General features: G+C 43.1%; 1 protein-coding gene across 1 annotated transcript; it reads left to right on the forward strand.

Moving 5' to 3' along the window:
• The first annotated feature begins 17 nt into the window (after positions 1–17).
• On the forward strand, positions 18–15,246 carry LOC133554732 (zinc finger protein 771-like). The gene is made up of 3 exons (XM_061903824.1): positions 18–576; positions 6,420–6,746; positions 12,911–15,246. The coding sequence occupies exons 1-3, from the start codon at positions 399–401 to the stop codon at positions 13,894–13,896; spliced, it is 1,491 nt and encodes a 496-aa protein (XP_061759808.1). The 5' UTR covers positions 18–398; the 3' UTR covers positions 13,897–15,246.
• The last annotated feature ends 7,927 nt before the right edge of the window (positions 15,247–23,173 follow it).

The following is a 23,173-nucleotide window of genomic DNA, read 5'->3' on the forward strand; positions in this document are numbered from 1 at the left end:
AAACCGCCATCAGAAAATATGGCGGAAGTTAGCAACGTTCAATGGGGCTAGGCTAGTAGGGGCAAACAGAACAGGAAATGCGCTGAATACCGTTAAAACGACGACACCAAGAATATTTTTTTAAGACATACATTTTGTGTATTATTGAGATGTATTGACGTACAATGAATCTGGATGAAACTCGATTGAGAAATAAGCACGTTATGGTTTATTTTTAATAAACAACACATCGCGTTACATTGCCTTAAATGGGAAAAAATGCCCCCACCAAGATGGCCCCGCGAAGGCACGTCCCTTAGCATGGCCGCTGTATCGCACTAATTCTGTTTCAAGGCAACTAGAAACAGCTTGAAATCAACTTGAGTATTTGAGGTCGTTCTTGCAGCAAAACATCAACAATGTTGAAGAGGTTGGTGACGGAGCGACTAACCGCGGCAGCTGATGAAATATTCGCGCTGTTTGAAAGAACGATAGCGTCGTACGAGGAGGAACTTTCCAGAACAAAAGAGGAGAACGAGCAACAAAGACAACAACTGGAAGCTGTTTGGCAGACTCCCATTGTCTTACATACTGAAGGTATGTTTTACCACGTCTTCCTTTTCAAATAAGGGCTCCATGGGAAACATTTTAGTTGCTACTAGGAAACTCATGCAGTCAAAGCACAAGCTGTGATGGGCAAGCTACTTTGAAAAATGCAGTAAGCTAAGAATACTAATTACGCTCCATTAAATGTAGCTCAGCTAACTGCAAACTCTCCTCACAGAACTGTAGCAAGCTACACGGCAGAAGTAGCTTGCTACATCAACAAATCTCAACCTAATGTAAAACTTTCCACCCGACAAAATGGCAGAGGAAAACATGCTCAGTTTGATTGTTTATTGTAATAAGCACAAGCTATATTTTTAACATTTATTAGGTTTTAACTCGCAAAGTTATGGTACCATAAACAATTTTTATTTGTTTGCATTTTTTTTTTCATTCATTCAACGTTAAATTAAAAAACAATCAACATATTAAAACAAATATTGTATGAATGAAAAGGAAACTTGATTAAAGAGATAATGAAAATATGAAAAGAGATAATGAAAATATGAAAAAAAAAAAAAACCCCACCAAAGTACCCCACCAAAATATATCCAAACGTATCTGCCTTGACTCAATGTAATCATCCATCCATCTTCTTCTGCTTATCTGAGGTCGGGTCGCGGGGGCAGCAGCCTAAGCAGGAAGCCCAGACTTTCCTCTCCCCAGCCACTTCGTCCAGCTTTTCCCGGGGGATCCCGAGGCGTTCCCAGGCCAGCCGGGAGACATAGTCTTCCCAACGTGTCCTGGGTCTTCCCCGTGGCCTCCTACCGGTTGGACGTGCCCTAAACACCTCCCTTGGGAGGCAATCGGGTGGCATCCTGACCAGATGCCCGAACCATCTCATCTGGCTTCTCTCGATGTGGAGGAGCAGCGGCTTTACTTTGAGTTCCTCCCGGATGGCAGAGATTCTCACCCTATCTCTAAGGGAGAGACCCGAAACTAATTTGGGCCGCTTGTACCCGTGATCTTCTCCTTTCGGTCATGACCCAAAGCTCATGACCATAGGTGAGGATGGGAATGTAGATCGACCGGTAAATTGAGAGCTTTGCCTTCCGGCTCAGCTCCTTCTTCACCGCAACGGATCGATACAGCGTCCGCATTACTGAAGACGCCATCCACTCTTCCCTCCCTCGTGAACAAGACTACTAGGTACTTGAACACCTCCACTTGGGGCAGGGTCTCCTCCCCAACCTGGAGATGGCATTGCACACCTTTCCGGGCGGTAACCATTGACTCGGACTTGGAGGTCAATGTCAATCAATCAATGTTTATTTATATAGCCCTAAATCACAAGTGTCTCATATGACTGCACAAGCCACAACGACATCCTCGGTTCAGATCCCACATAAGGGCAGGCAAAAACTCACAACCTAGTGGGATGTCAATGTGAATGACTATGAGGAACCTTGGAGAGGACTGCAGGGTAGACCGGATGCAATGGACGTCGAGTGGGTCTTGCATAATATTGTGAAAGTTCAGTCCATAGTGGATCAAACGTAATAGTGAGAGTCCAGTCCATAGTGGGGCCAGCAGGAGACCATCCCGAGCGGAGACGGGTCAGCAGCGCAGAGACGCCCCCAGCCGATGCACAGGCGACCGGTCCACCCCAGGTCCCGACTCTGGACAGCCAGCACAACATCCGTGGCCACGGGACCTGTACCCCACCCCTTCCACAAGGAAGAGGTGGGCAGAGCAGAAAAGAAAAGAAACGGCAGATCAACAGGTCTAAAATGGGGGTCTATTTAAAGGCTATAGTATACAAATGAGTTTTAAGATGGGACTTAAAGGCCTACTGAAACCCACTACTACCCACCATGCAGTCTGATAGTTTATATATCAATGATGAAATACTAACATTGCAACACATGCCAGTACAGCCCTTTTAGTTTATTAATTTGCAATTTTAAATTTCCCGGGAGTTTCTTCTTGAAAACGTCGCGTAATGATGACATGTATGCCTGACGTCACGGGCTGTTAAGAAATATGAGCGCTGCACACAAACACAGCTAAAAGTCGTCTGCTTTAACGGCATAATTACACAGTATTTTGGACATCTGTGTTGCTGAATCTTTAGCAATTTGTTCAATTAATATTGGAGAAGTCAAAGTAGAAAGATGGAGTTGGGAAGCTTTAGCCTTTAGCCACACAAACACACAGTGATTCCTTGTTTAAAATTCCCGGAAGTGAAACTTTACTATGGATCACAGCGGTCATGCGAACATGGATCCCGACCGAATGTCAACCAGCAGGTTTCGGTGAGAAAATTGTGGTAAAAAGTCGCTTCTTACCGGAGATCAGCTGAGCTTGCCCCGGTCATAAAGCTGCCGTCGACTTCCCTAAGACATTGGCGTCAAGACACCTGTGGACACATACCTCCGACTATCAGGTACTGTTAAACTCACTAAAACACTAGCAACACAATAGAAAAATAAGGGATTTCCCAGAATTATCCTAGTAAATGTGTCTAAAAACATCTGAATCCGTCCTAATGCAATCGCATTTTTTTTTTAACTTGTTTTTTTCTAGTCTGTCGCTATCAATATCCTCAAACACAAATTTTTCATCCTCGCTCAAATTAATGGGGAAATTGTCGTTTTCTTGGTCCGAATAGCTGTTTTTGTTGGAGGCTCCCATTAAAAACAATGTGAATATGTGAGGAGCCATCAACATGTGAGGTCATTGTCTGTGACTTCTGGTAAAGGCAGGGCTTTTCTGTTAGCAACCGAAAGTTGCGAACTTTATTTTGGATGTTCTCTACTAAATCCTTTCAGGAAAAATATGGCAATATCGCAAAATGATCAAGTATGACACATAGAATGGACCTGCTATCCCCGTTTGAATAAGAAAATCTCATTTCAGTAGGCCTTTAAATGCTTCTACTGAGGTAGCATCTCTAACTGTTACCGGGTGGGCATTCCATAGTACTGGAGCCCCAATAGAAAAGGCTCTATAGTCCGCAGACTTTGTTTGGGCTCTGGGAATCACTAACAACCCAGAGTTATTTGAACACAGATTTCTTGCCGGGACATATGGTACAATTCAATCGGCAAGATTGGATGGAGCTAGACCGTGTAGTATTTGATACCTATGTAGTAAAACCTTAAAGTCACATCTTAAATGCACAGGAAGCCAGTGCAGGTGAGCCAGTATAGGTATATATATATATGTAGGTATGTATGTATACAAAGGTATATACAGTATAGGCGTAATATGATCAAACTTTGTTGTTCTTGTCAAAAGTCTAGCACCCACTTTTTGTACCAACTGTAATCTTTTAATGCCATAGGGAGACCTGAAAATAATAAGTAATAGTAACCGAGACGAGTCGTAACGAACGCATGAATAATGATCTCAGCGTCGCTGGTGGACAAAATGGCTCAAAATTGACTGACATATGAACTTGAAGTGGCCTCTCAGTCCTAACCCATAGGGTTCAATATGATGTCGGTCCACCTTTTGCAGCTATTACAGCTTCAACTCTTCTGGGAAGGCTGTCCACAAGGTTGCGGAGTGTGTTTGTAGGACTTTTCCACCAATCTTCCAAAAGCGCATTGGTGAGGCCACACACTGATGTTGGTCGGAAAGGCCCGGTTCTCAGTCTCCGTTCTAATTCATCCCAGAAAGGTTCTATCGGGTTCTGGTCAAGACTCTGTGCAGGCCAGTCAAGATTATCCACACCAGACTTTGTCATCCATGTCTTTATGGACCTTACTTTGTTTACTGGTGCTGTGATTATATGCATCAAGTGTTCATTCAAGGCCAAGGCAAAATAACGTGATATATATGGTGTATCGTGACATGGCCCAAAAATATTGAGATATTAATAAAAGGCCATAACGCCCAGCCCTATTTTTAGATAATACCAAAATGGGAAATAATGGCCATTTCAAGTATATCGAACACATTTTAACCAAGTGATCACTGCTAACTCATGCATTCGGCTCCTTTGGTCGGGAGTGTGAGCTGCATGCTTTTTCTTGCCGCAGTTTCCACAGATTTTGCACTTTTCCGCCCTTTTGACAACCTCTTGAGGAACTCTGAAGAAACGTTTGTCCTTTCCGTGATTTGAACGGTTCTTGCAGCCGAAAAGAACACACACACAGGGCATTTAATCTCTGAAAAAATGCTAATTGGCCCCAAGTGCCCGTTGAAAACAGAGCTCTCTTGACCACCACAAGTATTTATTTGGCGGGACATGAGCCGGACGTGACGTCGGTAACATCCCTGCAATGGCGGCCACCTGTTTACCGCGGCCAGCGGCCACTCCTTTTGCATCCCAAAACAGTTTTTGGACTCCTTATGGCGGCTACCGATATCAAAATGTGCCATGCCACGGTCTGTGACCTTTCATTTCTTAAGCGGAATTTGCGAAGGTTGTAACAGGATCCCAACCAGCGGGTCGGGAGCAGCCAGACCATGTAGCCGCACCGGGACTTGGCAAGTCTCATCAAAGCTCCCCTCAGCTTTACGTTGTTGACTAATCCCCAAAAGTCTGGCATGAATGGAAAACAGCAGCCTATTCACGTGAGCAACAATGAGCAGGCCCAAATTCAGTAGCACTGTTCAAGCTTAAAAGCTTGCAAAAATGTATTTTAGAAAGGGTTTTTTACAATTACGTATACATGCACACTTGCATGTATACGTAATTGTTTAAAGGTCAACGTACAGAAATTCGAAATGGCAGCCAACCTGCTTGTAGTGGCCGCCTGTCTTTAGCGGTCACTTTCTTTGTTTCCCTTGAGTGGTCACCAAAGACAGGTTTGACTAAAGACCATAAAAACTGAAAATACTGCAAATTAGAAAAGCCACAATCCAATATAGTACATGTTGCAGGATGAAAAACACTTGCAATATAAAACAACATAAAAAATAAAATACACCATGTACTAAATACAACTGCAAGAGAAAAATGCTAGAATTTTAAAACAAAACTAAAGTTAGTCACGAAAACAAGGGGCACCAAAACTGAGGGATGTCCCTCTTCAGAGACCTGAGTGGGATAGTTGACTAGTCTGAATGAAAATAAAAGTGTGTTTTTATCCAGCTATCTTCTTACACTTATTCAATGTCGAATTGCAGGGCCGTCAATTTAAAAAAAATACTACTCTCTCTACGGGTATGTAGTATCTCGGTTTCAACACGCCCCACTATCTGTGGTATTTACTTTTTTATAGAAACTACATTAATTTGCAAAAAAGTTGGCACAGGGGTATTTTTACCACTGTGTTACATGGCCTTTCCTTTTAAAATCACTCAGTAAACATTTGGGAACTGAGGAGACCATTTCTTGAAGCTTTTCAGGTGGAATTTTTTCCCATTCTTGCTTGATGTACAGCTTAAGTTGTTCAACAGTCCGGGATCTCCATTGAAGTATTTTACGCTTCATAAAGTGCCACACATTTTCAATGAGAGACAGGTCTGGACTACAGGCAGGCCAGTCTAGTACCCACACTTTTTAAGTATGAAGCCACGCTATTGTAACACGTGGCTTGGCATTGTCTTGCTGAAATAAGCATGAAAAAGACTTTGCCTGGATGGCAACATATGTTGCTCCAAAACCTGTATGTACCTTTAAGCATTAATGGTGCCTTCACAGATGTGTAAGTTACCCATGCCTTGGGCACTAATACACCCCCATACCTTCACAGATGCTGGCTTTTCAACTTTGCGCTTATAACTTTGGTCCGGAGGACACGACGTCCACAGTTTCCAAAAACAATTTTAAATAATTTCCTAAATTCTTAATTTCTCTGTGGAAATAAATCAATATAAGGGTGTAAATAAAACACATTTTGTTGGACTGGTTGAAATCCTGTGTTGTTTGTGTCTTGCAGACGTCCTGCACGAAGAACGTCCAGCTTTACCGCAGGGAGGGAGCTCCACTTTAAAGCAGAAGGACCCAAAGCCCCCCCATATTAAAAAGGAAGAGGATGAACTGTGGATCACTCAGGAAGGCGAATATTATGCCAAGTTGGAGGAAGATGGTCTTCCCTTATTGCCACTGACTGTGGTCTCTGTGAAGACGGAAGACCATGAAGACAAACCGGCAGACAACCTCTTAGCTCCACTATCAGATTGTGACGACACATGGTCACACTTTCCTGAGGATGCAGACAGGGACAACACCCAAGGAGCTTTGAGCAGTGATGCAGGCTGTGAAGGTGATATAAGGACTCACACTGACAACAAATGCTCTAAAATTAAGACGGTTAAAAAACCCTTTAGTTGTTCAGTTTGCGCTAAAAGCTTTTCGTGTAAGGCTCATTTGCATGAACACATGCGTACACACACAGGAGAAAAACCCTTCCGTTGCTCAGTATGCGGTAAGAGATGCACTCAGAAGTCAAATATGCTATCACACATGAGAACGCACACAGAAGAAAAACCCTTTGTTTGCGCAGTTTGCGGTAAAAGTTTTGTCCAGAAGGTATCCTTGATCGCACACAAGGAAAAACACACAGGAATAAAAACCTTTGTTTGCTCCGTTTGTGGCAAAGGCTTTTCGTATAAGACGAGGTTAAAAGCACACACGTTGATACACAGCGGAGAAAATGTTTTTAGTTGCCCAGTCTGTGGTAAAAGATTATCTCAAAAGGCGGACATGCGATCACACGTCCGAACACACTCAGGAAAACAATCCTTTGATTGCTCAGTGTGTGGTAGAAGTTATTCTCATAAGAAATGTTTGACAGTACACATGCGGAAACATAAAGGGGAATAAAGCTTTTCCTGGTCTGTTTATTCTCAAATATTGTCAATTTATAAGTAGGATGTCGCACAAAAATATCGCTCTATATCAGATTCTCACATGGGTTCCAAGTTGTGCTGCTAAAAACAGTAGCAAATGAGTGCTGACTTTTTAATACCTTCAGACTGCGATCGGTTGAGAAGAGGGCAACACGGATCCCTCGCCACTGATTTTGAGTAACTCACTTAAAGGCCTACTGAAACCCACTACTACCGACCACGCAGTCTGATAGTTTATATATCAATGATGAAATCTTAACATTGCAAGACATGCCAATATGGCCGGGTTAGTTTACTAAATTGCAATTTTAAATTTCGCGCCGAAATGTCTCGGTATGATGACGCATGCGCGTGACGTCACGGATTGTAGAGGACATTTTGTTCCAGCAACGTTCCCAGCTATTAAGTTGTCTGTTTTCATCGCAAAATTCCACAGTATTCTGGACATCTGTGTTGCTGAATCTTTTGCAATTTGTTCAATGAACAATGGAGACATCAAAGAAGAAAACTGTAGGTGGGAAGCGGTGTATTGGGACCGGCATTAGCAACACAAAAACAGCCGGTGTTTCATTGTTTACATTCCCAAAAGATGACAGTCGAGCTTTACTATGGAACAGAGATGTCAAGCGAACACGGTTCGATTGGCCCACACACACAAAGTACAGTGTATTATGCAGCGATCATTTCGAAAGATCGTGTTTCGAAGAGGGTCCTTTGCGAAGGGCAGAGTTGGGCATCGCCACCACCCGTCCACTGGTGCTGAGGAAAGGTTCGGGGCCGACCTTCAGTTTGTACAGGTACGACCTTATAATCTCACTAAAATACTAGTAATACAATAAACAGATGAGGGATTTTCCAGAATTATCCTAGTAAATGTGTCTAATAACTTTCCTCTAGTCTTTTTTTTTTTCTCTAGTCCTTCACTCTCACTTTCCTCATCCACAAATATTTCATCCTCGCTCATATTAATGGGGAAATTGTCGCTTTCTCGGTCCAAATCGCTCTCGCTGCTGGTGGCCATGATTGTAAACAATGTTCAGATGTGAGGAGCTCCACAACCCGTGACGTCATACGCATATCGTCTGCAACTTCCGGTACAGGCAAGGCTTTTTTATTAGAAACCAAAAGGTGCGACCTTTATCGTCGATGTTCTCTACTAAATTCGTTCAGCAAAAATATGGCAACATCGCGAAATGATCAAGTATGACACATAGAATGGACCTGCTATCCCCGTTTGAATAAGAAAATCTAATTTCATAGGCCTTTTAAGTGTGAAATAATATTTTCTTCAACCTCGCAGTATTTGTAAACCTGTTCAATTCAAATGCCTCCATTTAATGACAAAGTACCCCCAAAATAGCATAAAGACAGCAAGTAAAACATTTCTCTTTATGTAAAGTACAATTTAAAGTACCATTTTAAACAGGCTGTTGATATTTAATTATTGTATTTTATCCAAAGCTGTGTTGTTTTCTGCTTTTATGTAAAATATTTGAGTTTTTGGTGTTCTTCCTGTGTTTAGTTGCCAGTTCCTGTACAGCGCTCTTATTTTCTTAGTTTTACTTCCGTCTTGATCGTTGAATGCCATGGGTGTGACGATTTATTTGAACAACAATTCCATTCAAATTGGGGTTGCTGATTCTAATTCAGGGACGATGTTATCATACTTGCCAATTTTGAGACCTATGATTTTGGGAGGTGGGAGGGTTGGGGGATGGGGGACTGGTTAAGATGGGAGGAGTATATTTACAGCTATCCATCCATCCATTTTTCTACCGCTTATTCCCTTTGGGGTTGCGGAGAGCGCTGGTGCCTATCTCAGCTACAATCGGGCGGAAGGCAGAGTACACCCTGGACAACTCGCCATCTCATCGCAGTATGTGTAGAAATCTTTATTTATAATTGAACCACTTGTTTATTTTTCAACAAGTTTTTAGTTATTTGTATATCTTTTTTTCCAAATAGTTCATGAAAGACCACTACAAATGAGCAATATTTTGCACTGTTATACAATTTAATAAATCAGAAACTGATGACATAGTGCTGTATTTTACTTCATCTAATTTTTTTCAACCAAAAATGTTTTTGCTCTGATTAAGGGGTACTTGAGTTAAAAAAAACGTTCACAGGGGGTACATCTATGAAAAAAGGTTGAGAACCACTGCTCTAAAAGCCGCAGATGTTATTGTCACATATGCATGAACAGTGGATGGCAGTATTGTCCTGTTTAAGAGTGTCACAACATTGCTGTTTATGGCAGACGAACTGCTTTACGGTAGACGAAAACGTGACTGCTGTTGTTGTGTGTTGTTGCCGCACTGGGAGGACGTTAATGAAACTGCCTAACAATAAACCCACATAAGAAACCAAGAACTCGCCCTCGATCATTCTACAGTTATAACGTCATTGGGCAGGCACTCTGTTTATATTGTGGGGAAAGTAGACGTGAAAACAGGCTGTCGACACGTCACTCGGGTCCGCATGGAGCTGAGGGGGGCTTGGCCTCCAGCTCCGCCTGAATTTGGGGAGATTTTCGGGAGAAAATTTGTCCCGAGAGGTTTTCGGGAGAGGCGCTGAATTTCGGGGGTCTGCCGGAAAATCCGGGAGGGTTGGCAAGAATGATATAATTGTTTTTAGAACAATAATGAACATGTGTTTGTGTTGTGTTAATGACTAAAATATAATTTGCAACCAATTTTTAAAAATAAATACGATTTTTAATTTGGCCTCTTCGCAGATCTTCTTTTTTCATCAGCGCTCATCTTCAACATTCTTCAATAACGCCGCCAGATGGCGGCAGTGTATCGTCATTATTTGGTGTCTACTTCAAAACCAAAAAAAGGCGGAAGTGAGAATGACAAGGGGGAAAGGGCTAAAAAATAGCATTAGCAAACTTTCAAACGATTGTTCGATGTAGTCGCTGTAAGACAAATTTAAAATGTTGAAAGAGTTGGTGAATGAGCGACTAATGGCGGCAGCGGGTGAAATATTTGCGCTTTTTGAAAGCATGATAGCGTCGTTCGATGAGGAACTTTCTAGAACAAAAGAGGAGAACGAGCGACAAAGACGGCAAATAGAAGCTTTTCACAAGAATCAAATGTTGCTCCAAATTAAAGGTGTGTCCACGAGCTTTTTGTATTTCACATATCATCTTATATTCATATCTTCTCAAGTCGTGGTTAAAAATGTTGTTTACGTTAACGCGCGTTTGTAGTTACACCCAAGCCAAGTGGCGCTCGACTACTAGTTGTGATGACCGAATAACCTTTTATTGTCTGTTGCAAAACAGAAATTAGTCGTGGACAAAGTCTATAAATTTGCAGGACAGAACAATATGATATACAGTCGTGGTCAAAAGAACACAATTAAAGAACATAATATCATGGCTGTTTTGAGCTTCCAATAATTTCCAGAACTATTATTTAGAGCAGGGGTCACCAACCTTTTTGAAACCAAGAGGTACTTCTTGGGTACTGATTAATGCGAAGGGCTAGCTACCAGATTGATACACACTTAAATAAATTGCCAGAAATAGCCAATATGCTCAAAAATCCTTTAATAAATACATTTATATATTGTGGCAAATGCAAGAAACACAGGGTTGTTTCTTTCAGGTCTTTATTGCAGACTGCCAACATGAGAATCTCTTTCAACACAACACAACATGCACTTTTGAAGTGTTTTCCAGGAGAACAAACCACACCCCTTCTGCTGGGTGTGACTATGGTCCTAGTGCCCGCCAAGATATATAAAAAAAATTGATATTTCTGTCCGTCATTCAGTAGTACATTTTTTTCCTTTAATTGAAGGTTTTTTGTAGACAATAAATGATGAAAAAAAACACTTAATTGAACGGTTTAAAAGAGGAGAAAACACGAAAAAATTTGAAAATTAAATTTTGAAACACAGTTTATCTTCAATTGCGACTCTTTAAAATTCAAAATTCAATCGAAAAAAAACAAGGGAAAAACTAGCTAATTCGAATCCTTTTGGCACATTTTAAAAAAGAATTTATGGAACATCATTAGTAATTTTTCTTGATTAAGATTAATTTTAGAATTTTGATGACGTTTTAAATAGGTTAAAATCCAATCTGCACTTTGTTAGAATATATAACAAATTGGACCAAACTATGTTTCTAACAAAGACAAATCATTATTTCTTTTAGATTTTCCAGAACAACAATTTTAAAAGAAATGAAAAATACTTGGAAATAAGATTTGAATTTGATTGTACAGATTTTCTAGATTTGCCAGAATAATTTTTGGGAATTTTAATCATAGTAAATTTGAATAAATATTTCACAAATATTCTTTGTCGGAAAAAACAGAAGCTAAAATGAAGAATTAAATTAAAATGTATTTATTATTCTTTACAATAATAAAAAAAATATTACTTGAACATTGATTTAAATTGTCAGGAAAGAAGAGGAAGGAATTTAAAAGGTAAAAAGGTGTATGTGTTTAAAAATCCTAAAATAATTTTTAAAGTTGTATTTCTTTCTCTAAAATTGTCTTTCTGAAAGGTATAAGAAGCAAAGTAAAAAAATAAATGAATGTATTTAAACAAGTGAAGACCAAGTCTTTAAAATATTTTCTTGGATTTTCAAATTCTATTTGAGTTTTGTCTCTCTTAAAAATGTCGAGCAAAGCGAGACCAGCTAGCTAGTACATAAATACAATTTAAAAATTAGAGGCAGCTATTTGAGCAATTTGTAGAACAGGCCACCGGGCTACTCATCTGGTCCTTACAGGCTACCTGGTGCCCGCGGGCACCACGTTGGTGATCCCTGAATTAGAGTGATTGGAGCACATTCTTTTTGGTCACAAAAAACATTCATGAAGTTTGCTTCTTTTATGAATTTAAGTGTGGGTCTACTGAAAATGGTAGCTAATCTGCTGGGTCAAAAGTATACATACAGCAATGTTATTTGCTAACATGTCCCTTGGCAAGTTTCACTGAAATAAGGCACTTTTGGTAGCTATCCACAAGCTTCTGCTTGAATTTTTCACCGCTCCTCTAGACAAAATTAGTGCAGTTCAGCTACATTTGTTGTTTTTCTGACATGGACTTGTTTCTTCAGCATTGTCCACACGTTTAAGTATGGCTTGGATGCAGCTGCTCGGCCATGGAAACCCATTCCATGAAGCTCTCTGCGTACTGTACGTGGGCTAATTGGAAGGTCACATGAAGTTTGGAGCTCTGTAGCAACTGACTGTACAGAAAGTCTTTGCACTATGCGTTACAGCGTCCGCCGAGTTATTGTTTTTCCCAAACACTTCATTTTACTTATAATAAAGTTGACTTTTGAATATTTAGGAGCGAGGAAATTTCGCGACTCGATTTGTTTCACATCGAATGACAGTTCCACGCTGGAAATCACTGAGAGCGGCCCATTCTTTCACAAATGTTTGCCTAAGCGCTTGATTTTATACAGTGGGCCAAGTGATTAGGACACCTGATTTTCATCATTTGGATGGGTGGCCAAAAACTTTTGGCAATAAAGTGTAGGTTGGGCAAAAGAAAAGGAAAATTAATTATGATTGAAGTGTGTGTTTTTGTTGTTTGTGTCTTTCAGGTGTCCAAAACCTGATAAGTTGTCAAGAAGAACCGCAGAGAGGTAGCATCACTTTGGAGAATAAGGATCCACAGACCCCGCACATTAAAAAGGAGGAGGAGGAGGAACTCTGGATCAGTCAGAAGGGAGAGTGTGTTGCCAGGCAGGAGGAGGCTGATGTCAGCAAGTTGCCACAGACTGTTGTCTCTGTGAAGATTAAAGATAACAAAGATGAACCCCAAGAAGACTTCTTAGCTCCACTATCAATCAGCAATGACACGTCACACTCTCCTGAGGCTGAAGACAGAGACGACACCCATGATGACCCTTTAGACAGCGATACAGGCTGTGAAGGTGATATGAGGACTCAAACTCACAACAAACCCTCGAAAGTCTCAGAAAAGAAGATAGGTAAAAAATGTTTGACCTGCCCGGTTTGTGCAAAAAGCTTTTCTGACAAGAGATATTTTCCTCTACACATGAGAACGCATACTGGAGAAAAACCCTTCAGTTGTTCAATTTGCGATAAAAGATTCTGTCAAAATTCACATTTGTTATCACACATAAGAACGCACACTGGGGAAAAACCTTTTAGTTGCGCAGTTTGTAGCGAGAGGTTTTCTAAAAGGTCGAATATTGTAAATCACATGAGAACGCACACAGGAGAAAAACCTTATGGTTGTTCGGTTTGCGATGCCAAATTTGCTAAGAGGTACACTTTGAAGAGGCACATGACGACGCACACGCGAGAAAAACCCTTTAGTTGTTCAGTTTGTGGCGAAGGTTTTGCTGTAGAAATGTCTCTGATTAGACACCAAAGAACACACGCAGTAGAAAAACCTTTTAGTTGTCCAGTTTGTGATAAAAAGTTTTCTCATAAGTCAAATATGAACGCACACATGAGAATCCATACAGGAGAAAAAGCCTTTAATTGCTCAGTTTGTGGTAAAAACTACTCTTATAGGGCAAGCTTGTCGATACACATGCGGAAACACAAAAAGGAATAAAGCTTTTCTGGTACAGTATTAAGAGCAGAGCCGACAACTTTTTGGGATTATGTTGGAGACTTCCGGAACTTGCTTTTGGATTTCCAACATCCTGACTCAAGGTAAAAATCAGGTTCGTGTGGATAAAAAAATACCCAGGTTTTTCAACCAAATTATGAAAAGAAGAAATCAATATTGTGTGAGTGTGTTAAGCTCACGATCAAAGCTCACAAATAAAAATTGCATTGGCTAACTCAGTACGCCACCCATGGGTGCATTGAGCTATTATTTAAATACATTATCAATGGCTAGATAGCTTAGTACCGTCACCGGGTGTACCAACAACAGGCTGAGCAATTATTCAGCCCCTCCAGGTTTTTGCGGTCTTTTCTCTGATTGTTGGAGCCTAAAATGCCTCAATTCGAGGAAGTTGTGGCAAACGTTATGGTGAATGGATTATACTTGAAGGCGCTTTTGACACTATTTCCACATTCACACCAACGTTCACTCACTGATGGAGGAAGATGCCATGCAAGGGCCTAACCACGACCCAGGCGGAGCAAGGCTGAAGTGTTATGCTCAAGGACAAACCGGACGTGACTAAGATAGCGGGAGCTGGGATCAAACCTGGAACCCTGAAGTTGCTGGCATGGTCGCTCTAACACCTGAGCCACACTGTCCCTAAATGTTGCACTGTTTTTTCTTTTTTTAGTTACATTGAATCAATGTGTGATTTAATTAATCTGTTGTCAATGTTTTACATGGTCCTTGTACCTCAACCTCTAAAAGCATAAGAATTTAACAAAAATTAATTACTGTTTTGACTGATTACTTGTTTATACCATACATACACTGGATGGCACTAACAGCACGCACTCTGAGCTCAATGTCAAATTACTGGACTGTTTCCACCCCCATGCTTCACAGTAGGTATGGTGGTTTTGGGATGCAACTCAGTATTCTTCTTCCTCCAAACACGACGAGTTGAGTTTATACCAAAAAGTTCTATTTTGGTTCCATTTGAGACACTAGTGATTTAGGGCTATATGAGTAAACATTGATTGATTGATTGATCTGACCACAGGACATTCTCCCAATCCTCTGCTGTATCATCCATGTATCCATTTTGGTATTAACATCCCAAGAACACCACACCTACTGTGAAGCATGGGGGTGGAAACATCATGCTTTGGGGCTGTTTTTCTGCTAAGGGGACAGGACGATTGATCCGTGTTAAGGAAAGAATGAATGGAGCCATGTATCGTGAGATTTTGAGTCAAAACCTCCTTCCATCAGTGAGAGCTTTGAATGGTAGACCAAATACTTATTTTCCACCATAATTTACAAATAAATTATTTGAAATTCCTACAATGTGAATTCCTGGATTTTTTTTTCACATGAATTTTACAGACCTCTGTCATCATTTTAAGTGGGAGAACTTGCACAATCGATGGCTGACTAAGTACTTTTTTGCCCCACTGTGTGTGTTTGTATATATATATATATATATATATATATATATATATATATATATATATATATATATATATATATATGTATATGTATGTGATTGTATATTTATGTATGTATATATATATTTATGTGTATGTGTATATATATATATATATGTATATATATATATATATATATATATATATATATATATATATATATATATACATATATATATATATATATATATATGTATGTAAGCTAGCTAGCTGCTAAGCTAACGAGGCTAGCGGAGAAAGGCAGCGCCGGTCTGAAGGAAGCTACTCCCCCGCCACCGAGACCACCACTTCCCGAAGACAGCTGGCACTCCACTCAGCGACTGAAAGTTCTGTGAGTATGGCTTCCTGCGCTTCATGCACCTTACTCATGGATAGGTTGGCTCTGCTAGGGAGCGGTGTCCGCCAGTTAGAGCAGTGTAATTTTGTAACTTTAGATGTTGCGGACACATCTGCTAGCGTTAGCTGTTGCGAGCTAACTAGCCCAGCTTGTAGCAGCCCTAAGCGTCCTACAAGCTACGGTGTACCGGTTGAGACGCATTACAGGTTTAGCCCTTTGGCTAGTCCTACACCTCAGTCTACCGGGCACCACACTTTAGTCATAGGGGACTCCATCACCCGAAACAAAAAGCTTAGCAAACCAGCCACACCTAAGTGTATTCCCGGGGGCAGAGCACCTGACATTGAAGCTAATCTTAGGGAGCTAACTCGCAACAGGCCTAGTAAACACGTACGACAGGCTAACCGCACCACTAGTTATGCGAACATAGTTATACACGTTGGCTCCAATGACGTTAGGATGAGACAATCAGAGATTAAGAAGAGAAACATAGCCAGGGCTTGTAATCTCGCTAGCAAGATGTCCAGGCATCGAGTAATTGTCTCTGGCCCCCTGCCTGCGAGAGGCAATGATGAGAGATATAGCAGATTAGTCTCGCTTAGTAAGTGGCTGGCTAGCTTCTGTAGACAACAGGGACTAACGTATATTGATAATTGGCCCTTTTTCTGGGGCAAACCTGGCTTTCTGAGGAGAGACGGCCTTCACCCTAACCAGGAAGGCACTATCCTCTTGTCTCGGAACATACTGTAGATTTTGCATTGAGCCACATTTGACTAACTGCACTAGAGTAAGCCGGGTCACAAGTAATTACAGAGCCTGCTAGCCTGGGTATGGAGTCAGTTAAGTTAGAACTAGCCTGCACCAGGCTGGATAATCCCTGTACACATAGCAATTTTCTTAGAATAATACACAACTCACATAATATTTTTTCTGCTATGACTATGACTACGTCAGAGTTAGACATGCGTTCTACTGAGGTGGCAAATTATGATGCGTTCAGTTTATCGCAGCACCAAGTAAAACAATCTGAAAATTCCCGTCATATCAATTCCTAGATATGGTCGTAATTATTTTAAGTCCAATACGCATAATAAACACAACATTATTAATATTATACAATTAGCGGCCGAAATGAGTTTCCTCCGCCGTGTGGCGGGGCTCTCCCTTAGAGATAGGGTGAGAAGCTCTGCCATCCAGGAGGGACTCAAAGTAAAGCCGCTGCTCCTTCACATCGAGAGGAGCCAGATGAGGTGGTTCAGGCATCTGGTCAGGATGCCACCCGAACGCCTCCCTAGGGAGGTGTTTAGGGCACGTCCAACCGGTAGGAGGCCACGGGGAAGACCCAGGACACGTTGGGAAGACTATGTCTCCCGGCTGGCCTGGGAACGCCTCGGGATCCCCCGGGAAGAGCTAGACGAAGTGGCTGGGGAGAGGGAAGTCTGGGTTTCCCTGCTTAGGCTGTTGCCCCCGCGACCCGACCTCGGATAAGCGGAAGATGATGGATGGATTATTAATATTCCTACTACGAATAATTTGATCAAAAACTCCTTAAAACAGCCCACTACCTGTATTATGGGCGTTCTAAACATCAGATCATTGTCTCCCAAAACGTTATTAGTTAATGAGGTCATTAGAGACAACAATCTTAACGTCATTGGTCTCAGTGAAACCTGGCTTAAACCAGACGACTTTTTTGAGATAAATGATGCATCTCCTCCTAACTATACGAATGCGCATATTGCCCGTCCCCTTAAAAGGGCTGGGGGGTCGCACTGATATACAACGAAAACTTTAACTTTAGTCCTAACATAAATAATAAATATAAATCATTTGAGGTGCTTTCAATGAGGTCTGCCACACCATTGCCTCTGTGCCTGGCTGTTATCTACCGCACCCAGGGCCCTATTCGGACTTTATCAGTGAATTCTCAGAGTTTGTTGCTGATCTAGTGACGCACGCCAATAATATAATTAACTTTAACATCCATATGGACCCACCGTGCGTGGCGCTCCAGACTATAATTGATAGCTGTGGCCTTACACAAATAATAAATGAACCGACGCATCGCAGCAGTTAAAACGATAGACCTAGTGCTTGTCAGAGGTATCACCGTTTCCAAAGTTATGATACTCCCGTATACTAAAGTAATGTCCGATCATTACCTTATAAAATTCGAAGTTCAGACTCATGTTCGGCAAGCTAACAATAATAATAACTGCTATAGCAGCCGCAACATTAATGCTGCCACAACGACGACTCTTGCTGGCCTACTGCCCTCGGTAATGGCACCATTCCCAAAGTATGTGGGCTCTATTGATAACCTCACTAACAACTTTAACAACGCCCTGCGCGAAACCATTGATAGTATAGCACCGCTGAAGTTAAAAAAGGCTCCAAAAAGGCGTACGCCATGGTTTACTGAAGAAACTAGAGCTCAGAAATTATTATGTAGAAAGCTGGAATGCAAATGGCGCACGACTAAACTTGAGGTGCACCATCAAGCATGGAGTGATAGTTTAATAACTTATAAACGCATGCTTACCTTAGCTAAAACTAATTATTACTCAAATCTCATCCGCCTTAATAAAAATGATCCAATATTTTTGTTTAGTACAGTAGCATCGCTAACCCAACAAGGGACTCCTTCCAGTAGCTCCACCCATTCGGCAGATGACTTTATGAAGTTCTTTAATAAGAAAATTGAACTTATTAGAAAGGACATTAAAGACGATGCGTCCCAGCTACAACTGGGTTACATTAACACAGATACGACTATATATACGGCGGATACTGCAAATATCCAAAATAGTTTCTCTCATTTTGATGAAATAACATTAGAAGAATTGTTACAACATGTAAATGGAATAAAACAAACAACATGTTTACTTAACCCACTTCCTGGGAAACCTATCTAGGAGCTCTTTGTATTATTTGGTCCATCAGTGCTAAATATTATAAACTTATCACTTTCCTCGGGCACTGTTCCCCTAGCATTCAAAAAAGCGGTTATTCATCTTTTCCTTAAAAGACCTAACCTCATGGTAAACTAACGACCGGTGTCTCACTTCCCTTTATTTCGAAAATCCTCGAAAAAATTGTTGCAGAGCAGCTAAATGAACACTTAGCATCTAACAATCTATGTGAAACCTTTCAATCCGGTTTCAGGGCAAATCACTCTACTGAGACAGCCCTCGCAAAAATGACTAATGATCTATTGCTAACGATGGATTCTGATGCGTCATCTATGTTGCTGCTCCTCGATCTTAGCGCTGCTTTCAATACCGTCGATCATAATATTTTATTAGAGCGTATCAAAACACGAATTGGTATGTCAGACTTAGCCCTGTCTTGGTTTAACTCTTATCTTACTGACAGGGTGCAGTGCGTCTCTCATAACAATGTGACCTCGGACTACGTTAAGGTAACGTGTGGAGTTCCCCAGGGTTCGGTCCTTGGCCCTGCACTCTTCAGCATCTACATGCTGCCGCTAGGTGACATCATACGCAAATACGGTGTTAACTTTCACTGTTATGCTGATGACACCCAACTCTACATGCCCCTAAAGCTGACCAACACGCCGGAATGTAGTCAGCTGGAGGCGTGTCTTAATGAAATCAAACAATGGATGGCCGCTAATTTTTTGCAACTTAACGCCAAAAAAACGGAAATGCTGATTAGCAGTCCTAATAGACACCGACCTCTATTTAATAATACAACTGACACGATGGCGTGGCATAATGGATGCGTGTTGCTACCCCAGGGATGAAAGAGGACCAGGACAGGCAGGAGTTGCAGGTAAGATTAGATTTAATACAAAAACAAAAATAATACTGGTACAAAATACAAAGAAAAGGCGTGCCGAATTAGCAACGAGAGCAGAGTACAGGAATAGAGGTGCAGAGCGCACGCAAAGCTAAGGCGAGACTTAGCAATAGTGATTACAAAAATAAGAACCAACGTGCGTGTTGCAAGTAGCAAACAAACCAACCAGAAGGAACTGAGGTAGCAGGCAGGACTAAATACTAAAGCAATCAATGAAAAAACAGGTGTGCGTCGAAACAAGGGCAGGTGGAACCAATGTGAAACCATGGAGACCAGATAAACAGGAAGTGCTCAAACTAAGGAACGGGAGAGTCCAAAATCACAACAGTACCCCCCCCCCCCCCCCCCCTTCAAAGACAGATCCCAGATGTCCCAAACAAAGCAAAGGAACCCCCCCCAACAACCAGACAGTCCAAAAGTGACGGGAGGGCGGAGGGAGGACATGGTGGAGGGTCGGCAGGTCCTGTGTCCCCGAATCCACAGAGGACACATCAGGTGGCGGCGGCGGGTGGAACGCCGCTGCCGCAGAAGTTTTGGCGGGCGACCTCGTAGAGGCCACATCTGTGGCCGAAGTGGAGGTGGATGCATCCCGCGAGGAGGACGCCCGTGGTACGGCCACACCCGTGGCCGGAGTGGAGGTGGACGCGCCTGCTGAGGCGGACGCCCGGGGTACGGCCACACCCATGGCCGACGAGGAGGAGGCTTGGCAGCAGCAGACGAAGGTGCGGGGGCTGCAGCCGAAGCAGGCACCGATGCTGATGTGGATGCCGGCAGAGGAGCGGGTGCTGAGGCCGGCAGAGGAGCGGGTGCTGAGGCCGGCAGAGGAGCGGGTGCTGAGGCCGGCAGAGGAGCGGGTGCTGAGGCCGGCAGAGGAGCGGGTGCTGAGGCCGGCAGAGGAGCGGGTGCTGAGGCCGGCAGAGGAGCAGGTGCTGAGGCCGGCAGAGGAGCAGGAGCTGAGGCCGGCTTCAGCCGAGGAGCAGGAGCTGGTGTTGGCTTCAGCCGAGGAGCAGGAGCTGGTGTTGGCTTCAGCCGAGGAGCAGGAGCTGGTGTTGGCTTCAGCCGAGGAGCAGGAGCTGGCTTCAGCCGAGGAGCAGGAGCTGGCTTCAGCCGAGGAGCAGGAGCTGGCTTCAGCCGAGGAGCAGGAGCTGGCTTCAGCCGAGGAGCAGGAGCTGGCTTCAGCCGAGGAGCAGGAGCTGGCTTCAGCCGAGGAGCAGGAGCTGGCTTCAGCCGAGGAGCAGGAGCTGGCTTCAGCCGAGGAGCAGGAGTTGGCTTCAGCCGAGGAGCAGGAGTTGGCTTCAGCCGAGGAGCAGGAGTTGGCTTCAGCCGAGGAGCAGGAGTTGGTTTCAGCCGAGGAGCAGGAGTTGGCTTCAGCCGAGGAGCAGGAGTTGGCTTCAGCCGAGGAGCTGGTGTTGGCTTCAGCCGAGGAGCTGGTGTTGGCTTCAGCCGAGGAGCTGGTGTTGGTGTGAACTCCAGGCTTGGAGCAGAAGCCGATGTGGGCTCCAGCTTTGGAGCAGGTGCTGGTGTGTGATCCAGCCAGAGGTCGGGTGCTGGAGTGAGATCCAGACCGGGGTCAGGTGCTGGTGTGTGAACCAACACAGAGTCAGAAATTGGAGTGGTATCCAACCAAAAATTAGAAACTGGAGTATGATCCAGACCGGGGTCAGGGACTGGTTTGTGAACCAGCTTAGGAGTAGGACTCGGCCTACGACTCAGTCCACGAGTCGGACTAGAACTAGGACTACGACGAGGGCTAGGACTGAGACTAGGACTTGAACTACAACTAGGAGTATGACTTAAACAGGGGCTTGGACTACGACTAGGAGAATGACTTGAACAAGGACTTGGGCTAGGACTCGGACTACGACTCAGTCTACGAGTCGGACTAGCTCTTGGACTGCGCACAGGTGGAGGAAGTCTAGCTGGTCTTTTCGGCTGAGTGGGTCGCAGCTGTGCTACCTCCGCAACACAGCTGCTAGTACCAGCCCTTCCCCCAAGAGGCGGATTCCAGACGACCTCCTTATGGTCAGCGATTGACCCTAAGGGTGGGTGGTGGGAGGTCAGGAGGAGGCTAGACTCCACCCCATTAGTCTGTATGAGGAGAGGATTGTTCTGAGCAGCAAGAAATTTCTCCTCCAGCTCCAGTTCAATCAAAACTCTCCTGTACCACTCGTCCATCCAGGCAGGACTATATTTTTCTAGGTCAGTTTCAAAATCAGGTGACGTGGGGGTAGGACGTGAAATAGGCTGAGATGTGGGCGGGGCTTGAACCATAGGGGGTGGGGCCAAAGTAATGGGAGGCTGATCTTGACAATTAACAATATACTGAGGGTGACTAGAATCAATATAAATGTCCTGATACTGTGTGAAAGTATTATTACTGTCCAAGTCTTTGGAAAATGGCTGAGATATATCGTCCACAATAAAAAAATCTTCGGTGAAAATATCATCGATGGTGGAAGGCATTACGTCACCAGGGGGCGTTGACGAAATGACGTCACCGTGATGGACCAGTGGGCCGGAGGTATGCCCTGGCCTTACAGCCCAGTCGGAAGAGTGGTTGGAATATGGAGAAAAAACAAAACTTGCAAACCTCAGGGAAGAGTACTGGGCTGTTGTCTGCGCGCTGCTGTCCGGGGAAAAAGTATTCGCGGCTTGGCGAAGGGAAGACTTTTGGTGGTCCACTGCGAGGCGGCGTTGTGCTGGTTGGTTTCTGACACGATGGCGAGGCATAATGGATGCGTGTTGCTACCCCAGGGATGCAAGAGGACCAGGACAGGCAGGAGTTGCAGGTAAGATTAGATTTAATACAAAAACAAAAATAATTCTGGTACAAAATACAAAGAAAAGGCGTGCCGAATGCACGGAGAGCTATGCTAATAATTAGCAACGAGAGCAGAGTACAGGAATAGAGGTGCAGAGCGCACGCAAAGCTAAGGCGAGACTTAGCAATAGTGATTACAAAAATAAAAACCAACGTGCGTATTGTAAGTAGCAAACAAACCAACCAGAAGGAACTGAGGTAGCAGGCAGGACTAAATACTAAAGCAATCAATGAAAAAACAGGTGTGCGTCGAAACAAGGGCAGGTGGAACCAATGTGAAACCATGGAGACCAGATAAACAGGAAGTGCTCAAACTAAGGAACGGGAGAGTCCAAAATCACAACAACAACTGTAACATTTGACAACCAAATAATTAAACAAGATAACTCGGTAAAGAATCTGGGTATTATCTTCGACCCAACTCTCTCCTTTGAGTCACACATTAAAAGCGTTGCTAAAACGGCCTTCTTTCATCTCCGTAATATCGCTAAAACTCGCTCCATTTTGTCCACTAACGAAGCTGAGATCATTATCCATGCGTTTGTTACGTCTCGCCTCTTCTACTGTAACGTATTATTTTCGGGTCCCCCCATGTCTAGCATTAAAAGATTACAGTTGGTACAAAATGCGGCTGCTAGACTTTTGACAAGAACAAGAAAGTTTGATCATATTACGCCTATACTGGCTCACCTGCACTGGCTTCCTGTGCACTTAAGATGTGACTTTAAGGTTTTACTACTTACGTATAAAATACTACACGGTCTAGCTCCATCCTATCTTGCCGATTGTATTGTACCATATGTCCCG

The sequence above is a fragment of the Nerophis ophidion genome, linkage group LG01 (genome assembly GCF_033978795.1).
Source record: "Nerophis ophidion isolate RoL-2023_Sa linkage group LG01, RoL_Noph_v1.0, whole genome shotgun sequence".
Classification (NCBI taxonomy): domain Eukaryota; kingdom Metazoa; phylum Chordata; class Actinopteri; order Syngnathiformes; family Syngnathidae; genus Nerophis; species Nerophis ophidion.